Below are 17,553 nucleotides of genomic sequence, written 5' to 3' on the forward strand. Positions count from 1 at the left end.
GGGTATGGCCACTCTGCAATCCCTTCTCCTCCATTCTCCTCTCGGGATCTTGGGCACGCATGCACACGCACCCGGTGAGAGTTTTAAGCCACTGGGTCTGGGACGTGAACCACAGTTGACTACATGGGAGTCCAGCAACACAGCCATTATGCTAACTGCTGGTCCCATTATTACCATTATTTTTAAGAATTATTTAATTCAGCTTTATTTATCCACTTATTTATTTATTTAATTTGACCAGAGAAAGACAGAGTGAGAGAGAAAGGGAGAAAGTGAGAAAGCAAGCCGCCAGGTCCGGGACCTGAACTGTGGTCAGCCATGTGGTAGTCCAGCACCCTCAACCACCATGCCACCTGCTACACACATCCAGCATGTTTTCCAGGCCTCAAGGTCTGGAACTCAAGTCATGGTGTCAGCCATATGGCATCCAGCCTCCTTCACCTCCATGCCACCTGTCGGCCTGGACTCAGGTATTTCTAAGTAATACAGTAATAGACCAAGACAGGGCCTTGGCCCCTTCTTACCTCTGGAACTCTCTGTGTCACTACATGGCTCATGCCTTCATTTCCTGGGCCTCTTCAAATATTGCCTCCTCTGGGGCCAGCAGATAACATGGTGGTTGGTGTGGTGGTTAAGGAACTGAATTTCCACGTGGTTGATGGTGGTTTGAGTCCTGGCAGCTTGGAAATTACGCTGAGCATGTGTGCATGCATGCCCAAAATCTGGAGAGGAGAAGGGAGGAGAAGGGATTGCAGCAGGACCATCTCCTTAGGGGGTGGTGGTGGGGTGGTGGTGGTGGTAGTGGCCATCCCCCACGGGGGGGTGAGTTCTTTCACTTTCTCTGTCTCTCTCTCTCTCTCTTTCTGGTGAGCGTATACACTCTATAGGAAAAAAATATATATACCTCTCAAAAAAAAAAAAAAAAAAAAAGAAAAGAAAAAAAACAGAAAACCCTTCCAAAGGTGGTCTATGAATGCCTTATCTAAGAGGGACCTCCTCTCTCCAACACGTGGCTCTCTAACCCTTTAGTCTGCTTCTGTGTTCTCAGTAGAACTTGTCAACATCTGCTGTGTACGTACTTGTTTATTTATGTTATCTAGAACACAAATGGCACGAAGGCAAGGCCTTTGCTCTGCTCACGACAGGTTCCCCAGTGCCTCCAGGGGTACCTGGCACGTGCCGAACCCTCAGCTGATATTTGCTATGTTGCTCTGAAAGCATCAATCTCCGTGTTTTTTAGCACAAATATTGATTTTTGTGGAAGCACTGTGTGTTTTTCAGTGGAGGGTTGATGAATTTTCTAGTTGACAAGGAGCCATTGGAGATGGGAACATTACTTTATTCAAACAGTGTGAATCTTTTCAAAAAGGCCCCAGTACACGACACTACGAAACCATGGTCTAAACAAGGTTGCTTTGTAACGGGTGGGCTGTAGGATCCATCTCACGCAGACCCGATTTGGTCCAAGATCCTTGGGGATGGAGGGAGGAACGGTAAGGGTGGTGTGATTTTATTTTTTTTTTTTTTCCCCACAGAATCACCATGGCTCATTGCTAGATCTGAAGCTTTCTTTTGCCCCTCAGTTTTAGAGACTAAAACCAGCTTTACATGGTTTTGTGATGAGGCATGAGGATTGCCTGAGTAGCAGGTGAGGGTAGTGCAAGCTTCCAAGTCCAGTGGCCTCGTACACTATTCAGAAGGGCTTGGGGGAGGGTGGTGGGAGAGCAGTGGATGCAGGAAATGGATGAGAATAGGTAAAGCCAGGTGACCAGCAGGGGACCTTTGAGCAGGGCCAGCAGGCAGGGAAAATCTGGTCATAATCATGTGGGGGAGTGATGGAGTGAATCTAGAAGCCAGTTCTTATTTGTCCAAGGTAGAAGGACTGACTGCCTAGGAATTGTGGATTTGGGCCGGAATTAAGACAGGGTTCACATCTTGGGTGGAGAAGTCACCCTGGGAAATATTTCAAAACCTAGCCCTGTTTATTTAGTGCCTCCTTCTTCTCTGTTATCAAGACTTGAGTGAAATATCAAGTTTTACCTGGGTTGGAGTCACCACAAACCTTGTCAGCCGCTAATCCCTGAGGGTAAGTTTAGCCCTCAAGTCTTTTCCAATAGACAGAGCCTTTCTAGACAGGATCATTCTGTAGCAGAATTTATTTTCCGAAAATATTTACAATCATATCTTCTATCACACGTCAAAGTGACCTTGACAATCCTCCCATTGAGTGGTGGGCTCTCTGTCCCCTCCATTGGACCTTGGGGGAGTCTTCGGCACTTGCATCTGAGAATGATAGCAGATTCTAGAATGCCTCAGCACCCTTGCCCTCCATAATGTCTCTTCTGCGTAGCTTTTCATGGTTCTTCCCTCTCCGAACTTGTTCACGGACTTCCTGCTGGCAGAGGCAAATTCAGTATTCTTGCCCTGATCACTGTGCTAGAGCATCAAGTGAGACTCTCACCTTTGTCCCTCAGATCATGCAGGAGGTGATTGGCCCAGCCTGTGGTATACGGGTTAAAGAGGCTGGATTCCACATGGTTGACTGGGTGGTTCAAGTCCTGGACTCAGCAGCTTGAGAAACATGCCAGGTATGTGTGCGTTCATGTCCAAATTCCCAAGGGAAATGGAGGAGAGGAGATTGGTGTGTGGCCATCCTCCTGAGGGGTTGATTTCTCACTTTCCCTTTCTCTATTTCTGTTTGGTAAGCACATGTGCCCTATTGTCAATGAACAAAACAAAACAAAAACCACAAAAGGTGTTACCTGCAAAAAAGGCACCTATCAGAACCGTGGGAGTCAACTATCCTTGGGGATCTGTAATTGCAATTTACCCTTGAGGGGCTGTGAATTCTTTCAGGCCAGAAAGAGAAACACCTGTTCACCACCTCCCTCCTTCACCTTTCCCTAGATCTTTTGTTATGATGACACCTTGGTCAATAGGAAGCGTCAGGATCTTAAACTCGAGGAGCTAGGGCTGGAGTTGGAGCTGGTGGTGGGTGATTTGGGTTCTTCCTGTCAGTTCAGATTTTGGAGCATGGGATCGAGGCTGGAGACAAGCTTCCGGTGTCAGGTGGCTAGTACTTTATGAACGGAGGTGGGATAGTGAAAGCCTCTGGTAATCAATGTCTCTGTGGATCCTGGAGAACTTCCAGCGTCCTTGAGGGAATGTCCAGCTAGGCTCATCTTGTCCAGAGAAGAGCTGGGATGTATAAAGAGGGGATAAGAAAGAGGGGGCGTGGGAGGCTGTGCTAGTGCCTTCTGCCCTTCAAGTGTGATGCCGCCTCGGCCTCTCCTGGGAGGCAGGATGGAGTCTCATGAGGATTGAAGTCCATGGAGGTTCCTGGCACCAGTTACGTCCCAGAGCATCATGTGCCTGCACAGGGCGGGGTGGTGGTCCCGATAATCCAGGCATCAGCTTACATCGTCCCTCGTGGCAAATCCTACACAAGGGTGTTCTCTGTCTCAGGAGTCGCTCTGTCGGCACACACGTCCTTCTTTCTCCCTGGTGAGATCAGAAGGAAAGTTACTCTCCAGTGTTTGGAATACTGATATGTTTGGTCTGGATCCAGACCTCTGAACCCTAAGTCTCCTGAACCAAGCCAAAGGAACTTCTCTCTGGTCTTCCCAGACCTGGGAAAGGGAGAGTCTTTAAGAACAGGAAGTTCTTTCTAAAGTGTAACCTTGATCTGTAGAAGGCACAGGAAGTTAGGACTGTAATGAACCCTGAACCCAATTAAGTGGCCAGAAGCCGAGTGGCAGAGCCAGGACCAGCTGCTGGACTCTGTGTGGGGACTCATCTCAGGTTCTTGGGTCTTCAGGTCCTCCTACTCTCCTTTTTCAGTGGCAAAGCTACCATTTTGTTGTTTTTCTAGAGGGTGTGTGTGTGTGTGTGTGTGTGTGAGAGAGAGAGAGAGAGAGAGAGAGAGAGAGAGAGAACCCTCAGGAGAGTCTCATCATGTTGTGATCCCCTTTCCCCAGCCCTCCAGCTCCTCAGATTCTCGATGTCCCTGTGTGGATGGTTCCATTTACACGATATGTCCGAACAGACAAATGTACAGAGACAGGAAGTAGATTAGTTGCTACTTAAGGCTGAGGGAAGAATGGGAGAATCAGGGCCTATAGAATTCCTTGGTGGGGTAATGGAAAAATTGATTTTAAAAATTCAAAAATTGATTATGGTGATAAATGTACAACTCTCTGAATATACTAAAATCCATTCAATTGTGCATTTTTAAGTAGGTGAGTTGTATGGTATGTTAACTATATTTCTATCTTTCTTTTTATTCAGTTTTTGCCATAGAGCATGTGTGCTTGCTGGAGAGAGACAGAGAGACAGAGAGAGAAGGAACGTGAGAAATTATCCCCCCAGGGGGGCTGACCACATCATAATCCCTTCTGTATTCTCCTCTTGGGATTTTAGGCACACACACGTGCCCAGTATATTTTTTAAGCTGGTGGGTCTGAGACTTGAACTGTGGAATCAGCCATGTGGGATCCAGCACCTTAACCAGCGTGCCACCAGCTGACCCATTATATTTCAATAAAGCTATTTTTTATTAAAAAAAAAAAAGTGTTTTATTTTTTTCTTTCCAGCCTTCCACCTTCTTACTACAAATCTTGGGGTTTCTCTGAGCAAAGGGTCAGGACCAGACCTTCTCCATAGACAGCAGACGGGGTCTCTAGGTGTGCTGTAGCCTCGCCTGCTTCCTCTTCACCTACTTCCCCCAACACACAGCAACCGGCACTCCCCCCACGCCAGCCCCATACCCAGTGGCTGGGCTGAGACTCCTGCCTGCTTGGACCTACCATAACATGGTCTTGGTGCCTTCCCTTTGCTGACCCTGGGGCCACAAGCTCAGACAGCTGAGGATGGCAAAGGCCACGGAGCCCAGGTCAGTTGGGCAGTCTTTCAGGGCAGGGCCTTGGCGGGGGGTGTTGAGGGGAGACAGCGCTGAGCTGGATGTAGAACGCAGAGCCTGACGTCAGAGTTCCCCTCTCCTGCTTTTCTCATGAAGACAGCCCCATCAGCAACTGGCCAAGGAGGGGCTTTCTCAGGGGGAGCCTTTCCCTAGGGGTGATAGGCGAGGAGGGGAGAATTCAACTAGGCCTTCACTCTATAACATCAATCCCAGCTACCATTATATTCTAGGAGCCACTGAGCATGACCAGCCTCTGACCTGAAGGGGCTCAAATTCTTGGAGGAAGTAAGTGTGATTAGTTCTGAGACTTAAGTAAGCAGATGAGAGAAATCACATGGAGCAGCCCGAGGGGGACAGGGGAAGAAGGTCTGGAAGGCTTCCTGGAGCACACTCATCTTGAAAACGAGTAGGAGTAGGCGATAACTAAGCAAAGAAAGGAAGTAGGAGGGACGATCCAGGCAGGAGAATCTAATGTGCAAAGGCCTGAAGGCCTTTCTGTTTTTCTATGCAAAAATGCATCATGATATTTCTGATGACCCAGTAGTTCAGTCTGGCTGGAGAGTGAAGTCTGAGATGGTGGCCAGGAGATGAGATAGGGAAGGTACAAAGGGACAGATCCCCTGAACTGTAGCAGGAAGGAGGTCCAACCACGCCCAGTAAATCCACCCACCCACCTCCTGTAGGACTCATACCTGAGCAGGAGCCACAGTGCCAGGCACAGAAGAGGCCAACCAGAAGGATCAGGAGCAGTGAGACCGGCACCACCACCAGAAACACATCTTTATAGAAGGCCTTTCCTGGTGCTGGACATGGAGGGCTGTGGTCAGAGGTGGGCCTGGTGCTTCATAACCCCTCAACCACTGACCACTGGCCTCTGGCATACCTGTCTCATGATGGCAACTCTCCCAGGGGGTGACTGTGGTTAAGTCCCAGCTGACGGGGTTGGAGACAATGCAGGAATAGGACACACCCTTCTCTCTTGGTCCCAGGGAAACACTCAACACCTGTCCATCTGTGAAGAGGCTGTGTGGTTCGATTCCGAAGTCCATTGTCCCCTCTCGTCGCCAGCTATAAGTTATGTCGCTGATGTTGGGGGCCCAGCAGGACAAGAAGACCTGGCAGGTCTTGGGGGCAGCCTCTGCTAGAGCAATGAACACTTGCACCACCGGCCTGGGCACTGCATCTGAGCAAGAACGGTAGAGCAGGGTTACAGGGATGCCGGGCAGGGCCCACAGTTCCAACTTTGGGCTCCGCGTGGGGTCAGATACTACTTCGGACTAGGACTCTCTTGGTTCAGAACCTCGTCTGGCTTCCCACTGCCTGCCGGACAGCGCTCGGCCCTGCAAACCCTCCGTGAAATGTTTCCTGTCAACCTCTCCAGCTGTGCCTTCTGCTAGTCCTCCCTGCCCACCCTGACTAATTTGCAGTTCTCCCAAACAGCCATGCTGTTAGGGATCTTCCATGAATTTCTATTTATCATCTGTGCACATATATGCTTTCTCCTTCTTGTCCTTCTAGAGGACTCCCCCCCACCCTTCAAGGCCAGCTTGGGTACGATGCTTACCGCCTTCGCTGGGCAGCCTTTCCTGATATTCTAGGCATGGCTCGGAGCTCTCCAAGCATGCTGCCTCTCTCTTTTGTTAACTTCTCTCATGGTATGTTAGTCAGTCAACAAGAGACAACAGCATTTATTAAATCAGGCAAGAAAACGAATACATTTCTGACCTTTTGGAGCTTACAGTGTGGTGGGGAAGACAGATCCTGACAAGTGATTATGAATAATTAAGAAAATAATTACGAGGGCACAAAACACTGTGAAGAAATAGCCCAGAGGTAGGGGCCCTGTCTTGTTCTTTCCATAACCTTGGCTCTCTAGTGCTGGCAAATAGCAGGTGCTCGGTGCCTGGGCCTTTGAACAAATTGATGCTCTGAGCCGTGGCTCCCGTTTCCTACACAGGTTGATGAGTAAATCCCGGTCTCAGTGGCAGTGGGACCAGCAGGAGAGCATTCTGGTGACAACGGGAGGGCTCAGTCTCTGACAGCATTCCAAAGTCAAGCAGAGTAAAACCTCGTTAATGCCAGCTCAGTCTGGTGGGATTTGCGATATGAAAAACGAAATGATTTGCTGGGCACACTAATAGTATAAACAAAGATTACAGGGGGGGATATTTACATCACTTAAGAGGACAAGCTGCTTCCAAACACGAGCAGGCACAGTAGAGACACCCATTGACATTTCCAGTAACTGATCTGCTAATTCGAATCATTCTTATCTATTGTCAAAGCAGAGCTCCTAAGGACGGCTGCTTTGGCAGCTTCGTGCAATTAGTTCTAATCACACTATGTATTTGGAAGCAATAAAACAGCAATTTCCTTAAAATCTGTAATTCAGATGCTGAGAACAAGGCATTTCAGAGCTTAGCGGTGTGGGTGCTGCATGTATTATCACTCTCGATGTCCTCGTTTCACACGTGTGGCAGCCCAGACGCAGAATGGGGAGAGGCCTGGGGCTGCCTGTGTGCTTGTGTGGGTTATTGACTGCACACAGGCACTGGGCCGAGCAGGAGGAGTAGTGGTTAGGGTGGTGAAACCCAGCCAGCATTCTACCTGTCGGCGATGTGCAAACTTGTCCAAGGCTCCATGCATCCTGAAGGACATTCTTTTCTTTCTTTCCTTCCTTCCTTCCTTCCTTCCTTCCTTCCTTCTTTCCTTTCTTTCTTTTTTTAAAGTTTATGAACTTATCTCTCCCATGAGCAAGAGAAAGAGAGGCAACACCTTCGACAGAGTCCTGACTCTGAGATCCACCCCCAGCCTCAGCTGTCCCCAGCTCACCGCCTGCATGTGGCTGGTACGCTCAGGAGGGCTCTAGGCTTGAACCGGCAACTTTCCCATGTGGGACTGCCTCACAAAACATCGTGCCTCACCCCTCCACCACTGTCCGCCCTCCCCAATAGGGGACCCTCTACATGCACATCAGCACCCTGAACAGGGGCAGCAGTGAGCTGTCTTTGGGGGTTTGAGACACCTCCCCAGTTTACTTAATTCTTCCCAGCTGTCACCTTTGCTTTGAAAACTTAAATCTAAACTTCCCTCCACCCCCCACTCTCTCCAAGTTTTTAAGGTTGTACTGAAATGGTGACTTGGGGTCACTCCACCTTTTTCCTCAGGCATCGGCTACATAAAGGAGAGCTAATAGGCCATTGTTCCTGGATCAGCAGCAACATGGTAGAGGTGGAGGTGAAGTCCTTGGAAAGAAAAGGCCACTCAGCTCCCAGGCAGTTCAGCCCAGAGGAGACAATCCAGCTACATGGGTAACCACAGCAGGCCCTCCTGGGCAGCTGGGCCCCACCACCCACAAAATCATGAGAAATAAATCATTGTTGTTTTTAAACAACAAGTTTGGGGATGTTTTGCAATGAATGACTGAGAGAACCCAGGAAGGATACAGGATTCAAATCTCTCTGAAAGATTCCTTCAGGAGTACAGCGACGTGGCCCAGCCGCCCCACCCCAGTATAGCAGTAACACAGGCTGGAAACGATATGGCCAACTGGGCGTTCCTATCCTGCAGGCTGGCCTGAAAACAGGCCAGGGTCCTGAGGACCTGGAGGGCTGGGAAAAGGGGTTCACAGTGTGGTAGGACCCAGCCCATGTTGCTTTTCTCTCTCTCTCTCTCTCTCACTTGTGCATGTAAGCACTCTCTATCAAAAAAGAAAAAGAAATGGCCACATTCTATAGTTTTAATTATAGCTTAATTATGATCCTTTTATTTAAAGAGAGATTTTTGGTATAGGGTGCGTGTGCTTGCTAGAGAGACAGAGACAGAAAGAGAGAAATCATCCCCAGAAAGGATGGTCATGCCACGATCCCTTCTCCTTCATCCTCCTCTCAGGATCTTGGACGCACATGCACACGCACCTGGCATGAGTTTTAAGCTGCCGGGTCTGGAACTTGAACCACGGTTGACTACATAGGAGTCCAGTGACGTAACTGTTATGCCATCTGCTGGTCCCAGCTGAATTACAATTTAATTTTAAGTAAAAAACCCATCGTGTCATTGGGTTCAATTGGTATATTTTTCTTTTTCTCTGTAGTGGTAGATAAAATAACAGCACATCTTAAAACGTATTTTTTGAAGTTTATTTATGATAGAGAATGTGTGCATGTACATGTGAGCGAGAAAGAGGGAGAGAGAGGCACCCCGGTAGAGTCTCGCCACATCACAACCCCGTTCCCCCAGCTCCCCAGCTTCTTAGAATCCTGAGTCCCCACACACGGACCTGGGGTGTTTTCAGGCCAACTGGGCTGAGGACACAATTTCGGGCAGTCATGTGGCTTCCAGCACTGTGGTCTAGGACCCTACTGACTGTGCCACTGAGGCCGGGTAGCATCTTATGACTCAGGAGACTTTAGAATTGTTGATGCACAGGCCAGGTTCTGCCCCAGACGCGTTTGCACACTACTGCATTTTACCCTCCTAGGCACGAGGGGGAATCGTGCCTGTTTTCCAATGAAGAAACGTCAGGTTTAGAGAGGTTAGCAATGGGCCCAAGGCCTTTGAGCCAGGGAGAAGAAGAGCTGGAGTTCAGGTGAGGATGTGACGGCAACACCCTGCTAGTCCAGATGGGAGCTCCCCTGGGTGTCCCTGGGGAGTTTCCTTAGATGTCGCGGCAAGGAGCAGCTGTTCCCAGTTGTCGAACTAGAACCCAGCTGGCCCCAGCCCCCAGAGCTCAGGATGTCTGTCTGGTGCTTTGTGGGAGGAAGAGTCAGGGAGCCAGTGTCAGGTGCACTCACCATACACCTTGAGCTGCAGGGTCTGGATCTGGGCCCGGCCCCCCTTGTCCACCATCAACACGGAGAAGTTGCCGCTGTCCGCAGACTCCAGTGGCCCGAGCTCCAGGCTCAGGTTGCTGTGTAGCTGGGCTCGGCCCAGGAAGCGGGAGTGGTACAGAGTCTCTGGAGAGCCCCGGAAAAATGTGGCCAGGAGCTCCTCTGAAGGCCAGAGAGATCGCCAGATGGCCTCGCGGACTTGGAAGCCTGGGGGGTGCTCTGCCACCAGGAGCACTGAGTCCCCCACTTTGCTCAGCACCTGGGTGCCTCGAACCACGGTGGGAAGTAGTGCTGAAAGATCAGAACTCATGTCATTGCCTGCCCCATGCGCCTCACCCCTCTCCTGCACTGACTGAGCTGTTAGGAGCGAAGGAGCATCTTCCCTTCCCCTATGCCCCTCCACTCCAGCTGAGGGCACAACATGTCAGACCCTGGGGCAAAACAGCAAAGAGAATGCCCGGGTCCCTGCATGTATGGAGCTCGCAGAGGAAGCCACATGCTCTGGCAAGCGATGGAAACCAATTATGCTAAGGCCCAGGATGGAAACAAGGGGCACTCTGGGAAAACACAGGAAGCGTGATGGCGGATTTTGTCCAGCCTTGAGGGCCTCAGAGAAGAAATGTCTAAGCTGACACCTCCACGAGAAATGGGAAGCAGCCAGACCAAGAGGAGGGCTGTCTGGTGAGGCTGGGGAAGCTTTACAGGCAGCAGGAACAGCAGGTACACAGGCCTGCAGGGTGCACCTGGGAACTGAAAGTGCTTCTCTGCAGGGGGAGTCGGAAATTACACTGTGGAGTTGACAGAAGCCAGCTCATGCAGGGCTCTGAAAGCAACAGCGGAGTCTGGGCTTTGTCCTTAGAGCAACGTGGGGTCTCAGACAGGGTTTAAGCAGGAGAGTAACATGATTAGATGCCTGGTTAGAAAGCTCACTCCAGCAGGGAGGTGGGGCATGCAATGAAGGCAGACAAGATCGAGGCTGCTTGCATTAATCCAAAGCAGAGGTGCTGGAAGCTTGATTTGAGGAAGGGAGTGACTGGGATGAGAAGTGCAGAAATCGAGAGAGATGGAGACAGGGCAATAAGTGGGGTTTGGTAATAGATTAGATCTGGAGAGTGAAGGAAGAAAAAGTCAAGGAAGGTTCCTAGGTCCTCGGGATCTACTGCATGCTGTTCTCTGAGACCCAGAAGAAGAAGAAGAGAAACAAACATGGGCTGAGATAGCGGGGTGCTATCGGGGGATCGTACTTGAGTTTGAAATATGAGAGCCACACCTCTGCTTGAGGTGAGCCAGACTCCTTCGCGGGTTAATTTCTGTTCATCCTTGAGGCATCACTAACTCCCTGGTCCCCCCATGCCTCACTGCAGGGTGCAGTCCGCTCCTCAGTGTTCCTACAGTGGCTTGCCATCACCACGCTGCCTGCCTGAGCATCACCATCTGTCACGAGGCCAAGAGCTTCTCAAGGACAATAATACTTCCCGGTCACCATCGTATTCCTCGTGCCCACCCCTGTGTAGGACAGGCTGTGGGAGAGGGTCTGCAGATTGAACCGAGCGAATGACAGGGTTTGCTGAGGACTGACCCTGCGGCTGCCCAGTGGTGGGCACAGGGGTGCAGCAGAATGGGAGCCGATGCGCAGCGTACCAGGTCTGGGAGTTTGAACAACGAGGCATTCTGGGTGCCCACCAGTCAGCCTCAGTACCTCCAGGTCCTTGTCCCCCTCACCGCCCTCTCTGGCCCTAGCCACCTCTGTGCCGGCTGGACATAGCTTTCGTGTTAATAGAGCGGAGACAGAGACACAGAGAATCGCGCTGGGTGTGGATTAAGACCTAGCTTCTCATGACCCGAGGTCCAATGAGCTGGAGGACTGGAGGGAGGGGTCATGGAATAAGCAGACCCCGTGGACAGTGCTTCTCTCTCTTCCTCTCATGTGCATGCACATGCTCTATCATGAATAAAAAAAAGTTAAGAAAAAAAGTTAAAAATCTTTCAGAACAAGACATCCTGAAAGTGGAAATATCCAGAGCAGAGTGGAAGTGGGCGGCAGTCTTTCCATCCTGTCTTAACTCTGCCCCAGGTGAACCCTGTGACCTTCAGCATGTGACCTCCCGACCTCCCGGGGCATCATTAAAATATTGAACCAGATTGGCTCTATTGATTTCTTCCAGTAAAATAAAGGGTTGAACCAGATTGGCTCTATTGATTTCTTCCACCATGAAGAGACCTTTTAAAAGTTAATTAAAAAAAATCCACATACCCAACTATTTGAAAGATTTCATGAACCAAATGGATTGAGGCGTTCCTTTGAGGGTTAGAGTGTGATTTCCCACACGTACTTAGGAGTATTGAAAAGAGCTGGCACTGTGAGCCCTGTGGATACAAATCCCACATAGCTGACTGTATTTCGAGTCCTGGCCCTGGAGGTCAGCAGATGGGGTGCTGGTTATGACAGCTGGACTCCCACATGGCCAACTGTGGTTTGAGTCCCAGACTCACACTGGGCACATGTGCATGCATGCTCAAAAATCCCGAGAAGAGGATGGAGGAGAAAGGATTGCAGCATGGCCATCCCCCTGGGGGAGGATTTCTCCTTTTTCCTCTCTCTGTCTCTCTCTTCTCCAGTGAGTACACATGCCCTATGGCAAAAAACAAACAATACAAAACAAAACAAAACAAAAAACAAAAAAAGAAAAAGAAAATGAAAGTAAAGGAAACACTCTGGGCACATGTGCATGCTTACTCAAAATCCTGATGGGATGGAGAAATGAAGGAAAAAGAATGGAGGTTTGACCATGTGCCATCAGGAGATGCTTGTACTCTCTGACAAAGGAAAAAAATAAAGAAATCTGCAAGGCCTTTGGAGGCCTCAGGACCAGGAACTTGGGCAGGAACCCCAGAAAAAGCAAACTCCAAGTCCCTATGAGTCTGAAGTAAACAACAACAACTGGTCTTTGTCATACCCCACTACTCCCATCCGTGGCCCTGCAGTGCTGACACATGCCACACTGGCTACTTGTTGACTGGACAAGGGAACTCAGCCATCAGACTGGTAGAGGGACAGCCTGGTGTTGAAGAGACCCCATGTCAACTCTTCCAACATCACACAGTGGTCAGCCACCCTCAAGGCTGTGCGGACCATAATGAGGCCGCAGAGACTTCAAAATGTTCATGAACCAATGAAGTTAAAGCATGAATTTTTTGGAGGGCAAAATACTTGAAATCCATGCATAGCTGTTTTTGTGACATGCTTTGTCCTGGAACTCTTTGTATTTAACCTGCTCCTGCCTCTCATCCGTCTTTGAGATCTACCTCTCTTTACATGGGCCTGCAGGGAAGGACTTCGGCCTTCCCACCAGCTGTTGAAAACACACATCTCAGCTTGCAGGAAGCCCTTCTTGGTCCTGCACTTCCCACCTCTTCCCAGACTGCATCAGCCTTTCCACGTGTTAACACGGCCAAATCCTCACCGTTCTCACAGCCAGCTTTCTTCCCCAACCAGCAGAATTTGGCTCCGTCTAACTCCCTAGGTCGCAGAGCAGCTCCCGTTTCATGGACACGGCTGCTCTTAGTGCTGCCCCCTCTCCTCACGTAGGACCCTGCACCTACATATCCGTCTAGCTTTACATGTTGCCTAAGAACTTGCTTCGGAAAAAAAACTCAGCTCCTGGATTCTCACACTTTGGGAAACCCAGTCCGGCTCTCTAGGCCAGGCCAGCCACCTGCCCCACTTACCTTCCCAGAGCAGCAGACTCCACAGGGACCACACAGCCATTCTTCTCCAGAGAAGCGGGCAGAGTCCCTCAAAACCCACATCCAGCGCATCCCAGACCCAGTGAGTGCACGGAAGGAGCTGTGGTCCTTCTGGAAAGTCCCATGTTCAGAAGAGGGAATCTTGACTCAGAACGAGATGTCCTGAAAGCGAAAACATCCAGAAGAAAGTGGAAGTTGGCTGCAGACCTCGCTGGGCTTTCTGGAGCAGATTCCTGTAAGTCAGCCTCTTTCACATGCACACGGTTGGGTAATGCTTGGCGACAAGCGCCCCCGCCTGAGCCCACATCCTCCTCCCTGAGCCTGGCCAGGCCTCCCGGCATCCACCCCTGCTTCCTGCTGTCTGCCTTCCTGCTTCAGGCTGCTTCTCTGGGCTGGTCGCCACACCTGTCTCTCTAGCCATCCCACACCAGAACCCCTGCTCACAGCTGCTGATTTCAACACTGCACCCCTTGCCCTTGTTCTCCATTGGGCAGGCTCTTCCATTTACCCTTCCACACTGGGGGCAGCTGTGTGGCCGGCCAGGCTGTCCTTCAGCCTTCCTACCACAGGGAGGGTGGCAGACCTCCTGCTCTGTGCCCCATGTGTGACCCCCCTCTGTCTTTGCCCTTCGCACACTGTTGGTATCCATAGCAGCCTTGCGGTCTTTACAGCCTGTTTAGCAGGAAGGTCTCGTATTCACTTCTGCCCCCCCCCCTTGGTGTGCAACACGCTGTCGATGTGTAATAAATACCCGTTAAATGAGTGAATTAGTTCTCAGTGTGATCAGACATTTTGCCTTACGGAAGCCCTATGACTCTTCTCTGAGAGGATGGTCTTCTCACCTTGGTAGAGACGGGAAAATGAGAAAACCAGAGTGAAGTGGCATGGTAGTTAAGGCACTGGATCTCACACGGCCAGATGTGCAGTTTGAGTCCTGGACCTGGAGGCTTGAAAATCATGCCAGGCACCTGTGTGTGCATGTCCAAAATCCCGAGAGGAGACTGGAGAAGGGACTGCACTGTGGCGTGACCATTCCCCTAGAGGGTGGTTTCTCAGTTTCCCTCTCTCTCTGGCAAGCACACATGCCCTACAGCAAAATAAAACAAAACAAAACTAAATTAAACTAAAAGTAAAAATAGTAACAAAACAAAACAAAAAATGAGGTGGCATTTTGCCAAGGCCACAGAGGGGCCCAGTGGGACGCGAATCTTGACCTGGGATGCGTGGTTCATTTGCCGCAGTTGCCCCTCCTCCCCCTGCTTCTCTTCTCACTTTAAGTTGCGTGATTTCTAATGTTAGGGGAGGCTTTCTGTGCCATTGTCCCCTGAGGAAAATTCCTGGTTGTCTGTGGTGTGGCATGCCGGTGTTTGGTCCTGCATAGTCTCTGATCTGTCAAACCAGACACTGTGCTTTGGATCCTGCATATGTGGGGTGGTGGTGGGGGCGGGGGAGGTGGGAAGGCTTTCAAAAAGTTCACAATGCATACTGTGCAAAACCTGGGCCAGCCAGGGGTGCCACTCCCACAACACACACACACTAGGGTTGCTTTCTCATTGTTACCTCTCTCTCTCTCTCCCAGGTGAGCATATGTACTCTGTAGCAAATTTAAAAAAGAAGAAAAATCAAACTAAACATTTTTTTGCACCAAAACAAACTTGTATTTTAATTCAAAATTTTCATAAAATGTTTGAAGTCCCCTCATGTAGGATGGGAGTGGGGGTAAACAGGAAGATTTAGGGAAGATTCCTGCCCTCCACGTCAGACACATTAGAAACAGGGCTGGCCCTGTGCCCTGGTGCTTAAGGGAGTGGATCTCACATAGCCAAACGCACAGTTTAAATCTCAGACCCAGTGGCTCGAAAAACACTCTGGGCACATGTGCATGCATGCCCCAAATCCTGAGAGGAGGGAGGGATGGAGGAGGGATTGTGGCCACATTCTAGGGTAACTTCTCCCTCTGTATCTCTGTCTCTTTTTGGCGAGTGCATGTACCCTGTGGCAAATTTAAAAAACAAAAAGCAAAACAAAACAAAAAGCAGATAAAGCAGGGAAAGTGAAGGCCCATGGCGGACAGGCAGCACTCTGCAAAGGGGCAAGGCTGCAGGAGGTCGCTGTGGGTCTAGGCAACGCTTCCCGAGAGGCAGAATTTGAACTGTACCTTGAGGATGGGATCATTTATTAGGTTGTCTAGAAAGTCGTGACGTATTTCTCTATGTCTTCCTATGGAAAAATGTGTCATGACTTTCCTGATGACCCAATAGCTTGATGAGAAAAAGCGGAGAGCCGGAAGTTGAAAGGTGGGCTCTGAGCATGGCGGGAGAACAGAGGAAAATGTTGGCTGCAGGAAAGCCCCAAGTCTTTGTCCCTGGAAAACGAGGGGACAGCAGGGAGGGAGCCACGCTTTAAGGCCAAAGCAGAAACAATTGGAGGGGATGGGGAGTTGGGTTCCAGAGACCCTGAACACCAGCCCAAGTTGCTCTGGAGACCAGGGGCGACCTTGTCTACCGCGCACTTGGATTCTTAGGGAGGCTGGTTTGGTGGAGCGGGGCGGGGTTGGGGCCAGGACGCTGCAGCTTAACAAGCGATCCCATCCTCTCTCATCCTCTCTCGGGTGAGTTTGGGGCGGGTGGCCTGGGACCGCTCTGAGAAGCACTGCTTGCTGAAAGGGGCTGCTGCCTGGGGGCGACGTGGGCTGGGAGGACAAGAGAGAAGGAAGCCTAGGTAACAGCTGCTGTGAGGCCCTGGGAAAAGAAGGGCCTGCAGGAGGCAGGAATACCCCCAGGGGAGAGAAAGGGGCGGAAGGGGAATCCTGGCAGATCTGGGGAGTTGCCTGGCTGCCGGTGGAGAAGGACAGGAGAGAGGGGAATTATTTACGACTCTGTCATTCATTCATCAGGCATTTATTGAGCATCTACTTAGGTGCCAGGACACGGGATCACAGAGATGAAAGGCTCAGCCCCTGCCCTCAGGGAGGTCATAGTTCAGGGGAGGAGATGGGCCAGGCAACCTGGCAATTACTACCATGGGGCATGGCTGTGCCAGATGTGCACACAGATGCTATGGGGGCCAGAAGGTGGATGCCAAACCCATCCTGGGTGGGTGCAAGTTGGGAGGGCTTCCTGGAGGGGATGGCATTGGAAGTGAACCTTAAGAATACGAACAGATGAGGATAGGAGTTAAGAACTCCAACTCCAGCATCAGACTTGTTCCACTTTTGCTAGTCTTGGCTAGCAAACCTTGAGCTAAGTAACTCCTCCGTGCATCAGTGTCTGCATCTGTGAAATGGGATGAGGAACAGTATCGTCTCTGGGTGTGGCCAGTGAACATCCGTGAGGGTTTAGAACAGGGCCTGGTGCGGAGCCAGCACGCCAGTGCGAACCATGGCTAGGGATGAGGACAGCCAGGTACATGCAGATGCAGGTGTGTGAGGGCAAGCAGCATCCTGGGACTCTCTTCCCCCGCCTGGGGGCTGCATGACAGGCTTCCGGTCCCCTTTCTCCACCGTGAACATTACCAAGGACAGGCTGCCTCTGAGGCGGTGCCTTCCAGCTTCTGTTGAATTGGATCTAATGAATCCAAGACCAGGTACTGGGAGAGCTGTGGAATACAGGAGTGAGGTCAGTGTGGGGTCAGGCCCTGAATTCCTCTGGAGGAGACCCTGGGCAATCACATTTCCTCTTCACAGAATTAGCTGCCCAGAGCGGTCCCTCCAAGGAGGGCAGGCATTGTTGTTTTCCCCTTTCCCACCCAACCCCACCCTCAAACCCCTTTCCTTGGGAGTCATTTGGGGAATTTGAGCAAGAGGGGAGGAAGAGGATGGGTGAGGATCAGCAGATATGTCATCTCCCCAGAGGAAATATCTTCTGGCCCTGTGAGGACTGGAGAAAGACAGCCTGAAGAAGGTGGCGGGCCTTCCTCTCAGGTGCAGGGAAGGGTTAAATCTGCAGCAAGCAGCTCTCCCAGCCACTGCTAATCACTGGTTCACACCACATTAATTACCCAGCCACAGGGGGGAGTGCATTGGAGTAAATTAGCTGGTGAGTTCAAAGGGGCCACTCC

At 50.7% G+C, this 17,553-nt stretch overlaps 1 protein-coding gene across 4 annotated transcripts; it reads right to left on the bottom strand.

Annotated features, from left to right (window-relative positions):
• Positions 1-2,676: 2,676 nt before the first annotated feature.
• Positions 2,677-13,747, bottom strand: SLAMF8 (SLAM family member 8). Of its 4 annotated transcripts, XM_006168846.3 has the most exons (5): positions 13,477-13,735; positions 9,712-10,038; positions 5,802-6,101; positions 5,611-5,721; positions 2,677-3,501 (listed from the first exon to the last, which is right to left on the bottom strand). In XM_006168846.3, exons 1-5 carry the CDS (start codon positions 13,514-13,516, stop codon positions 3,440-3,442), a joined length of 840 nt encoding a protein of 279 aa, XP_006168908.1. In that variant the 5' UTR covers positions 13,517-13,735; the 3' UTR covers positions 2,677-3,439. The 4 variants fall into 4 exon arrangements, with proteins under 4 accessions (XP_006168908.1, XP_027624230.1, XP_014439779.1 ...); XM_027768429.1 differs by lacking the exon at positions 9,712-10,038 and having other exon boundaries at positions 13,477-13,747; XM_014584293.2 differs by lacking the exon at positions 5,611-5,721 and having other exon boundaries at positions 13,477-13,738.
• Between the last annotated feature and the right edge of the window lie 3,806 nt (positions 13,748-17,553).

This window comes from Tupaia chinensis, unplaced genomic scaffold, assembly GCF_000334495.1.
Source record: "Tupaia chinensis unplaced genomic scaffold, TupChi_1.0 Scaffold146187_1, whole genome shotgun sequence".
Classification (NCBI taxonomy): Eukaryota; Metazoa; Chordata; class Mammalia; order Scandentia; family Tupaiidae; genus Tupaia; species Tupaia belangeri.

Excerpts from the sequence above, each read along its gene's own strand:
- SLAMF8 (XM_006168846.3), bottom strand. The coding sequence starts at position 13,516 with ATGGCTGTGTGGTCCCTGTGGAGTCTGCTGCTCTGGGAAG. Across the intron at positions 6,102-9,711 it reads CCTGCAGCTCAAGGTGTATG|ATGCAGTGCCCAGGCCGGTG; the intron begins GTGAGTGCACCT and ends GTTCTTGCTCAG. Across the intron at positions 3,502-5,610 it reads GCACTGTGGCTCCTGCTCAG|GGAGAAAGAAGGACGTGTGT; the intron begins GTATGAGTCCTA and ends TGATCTCACCAG.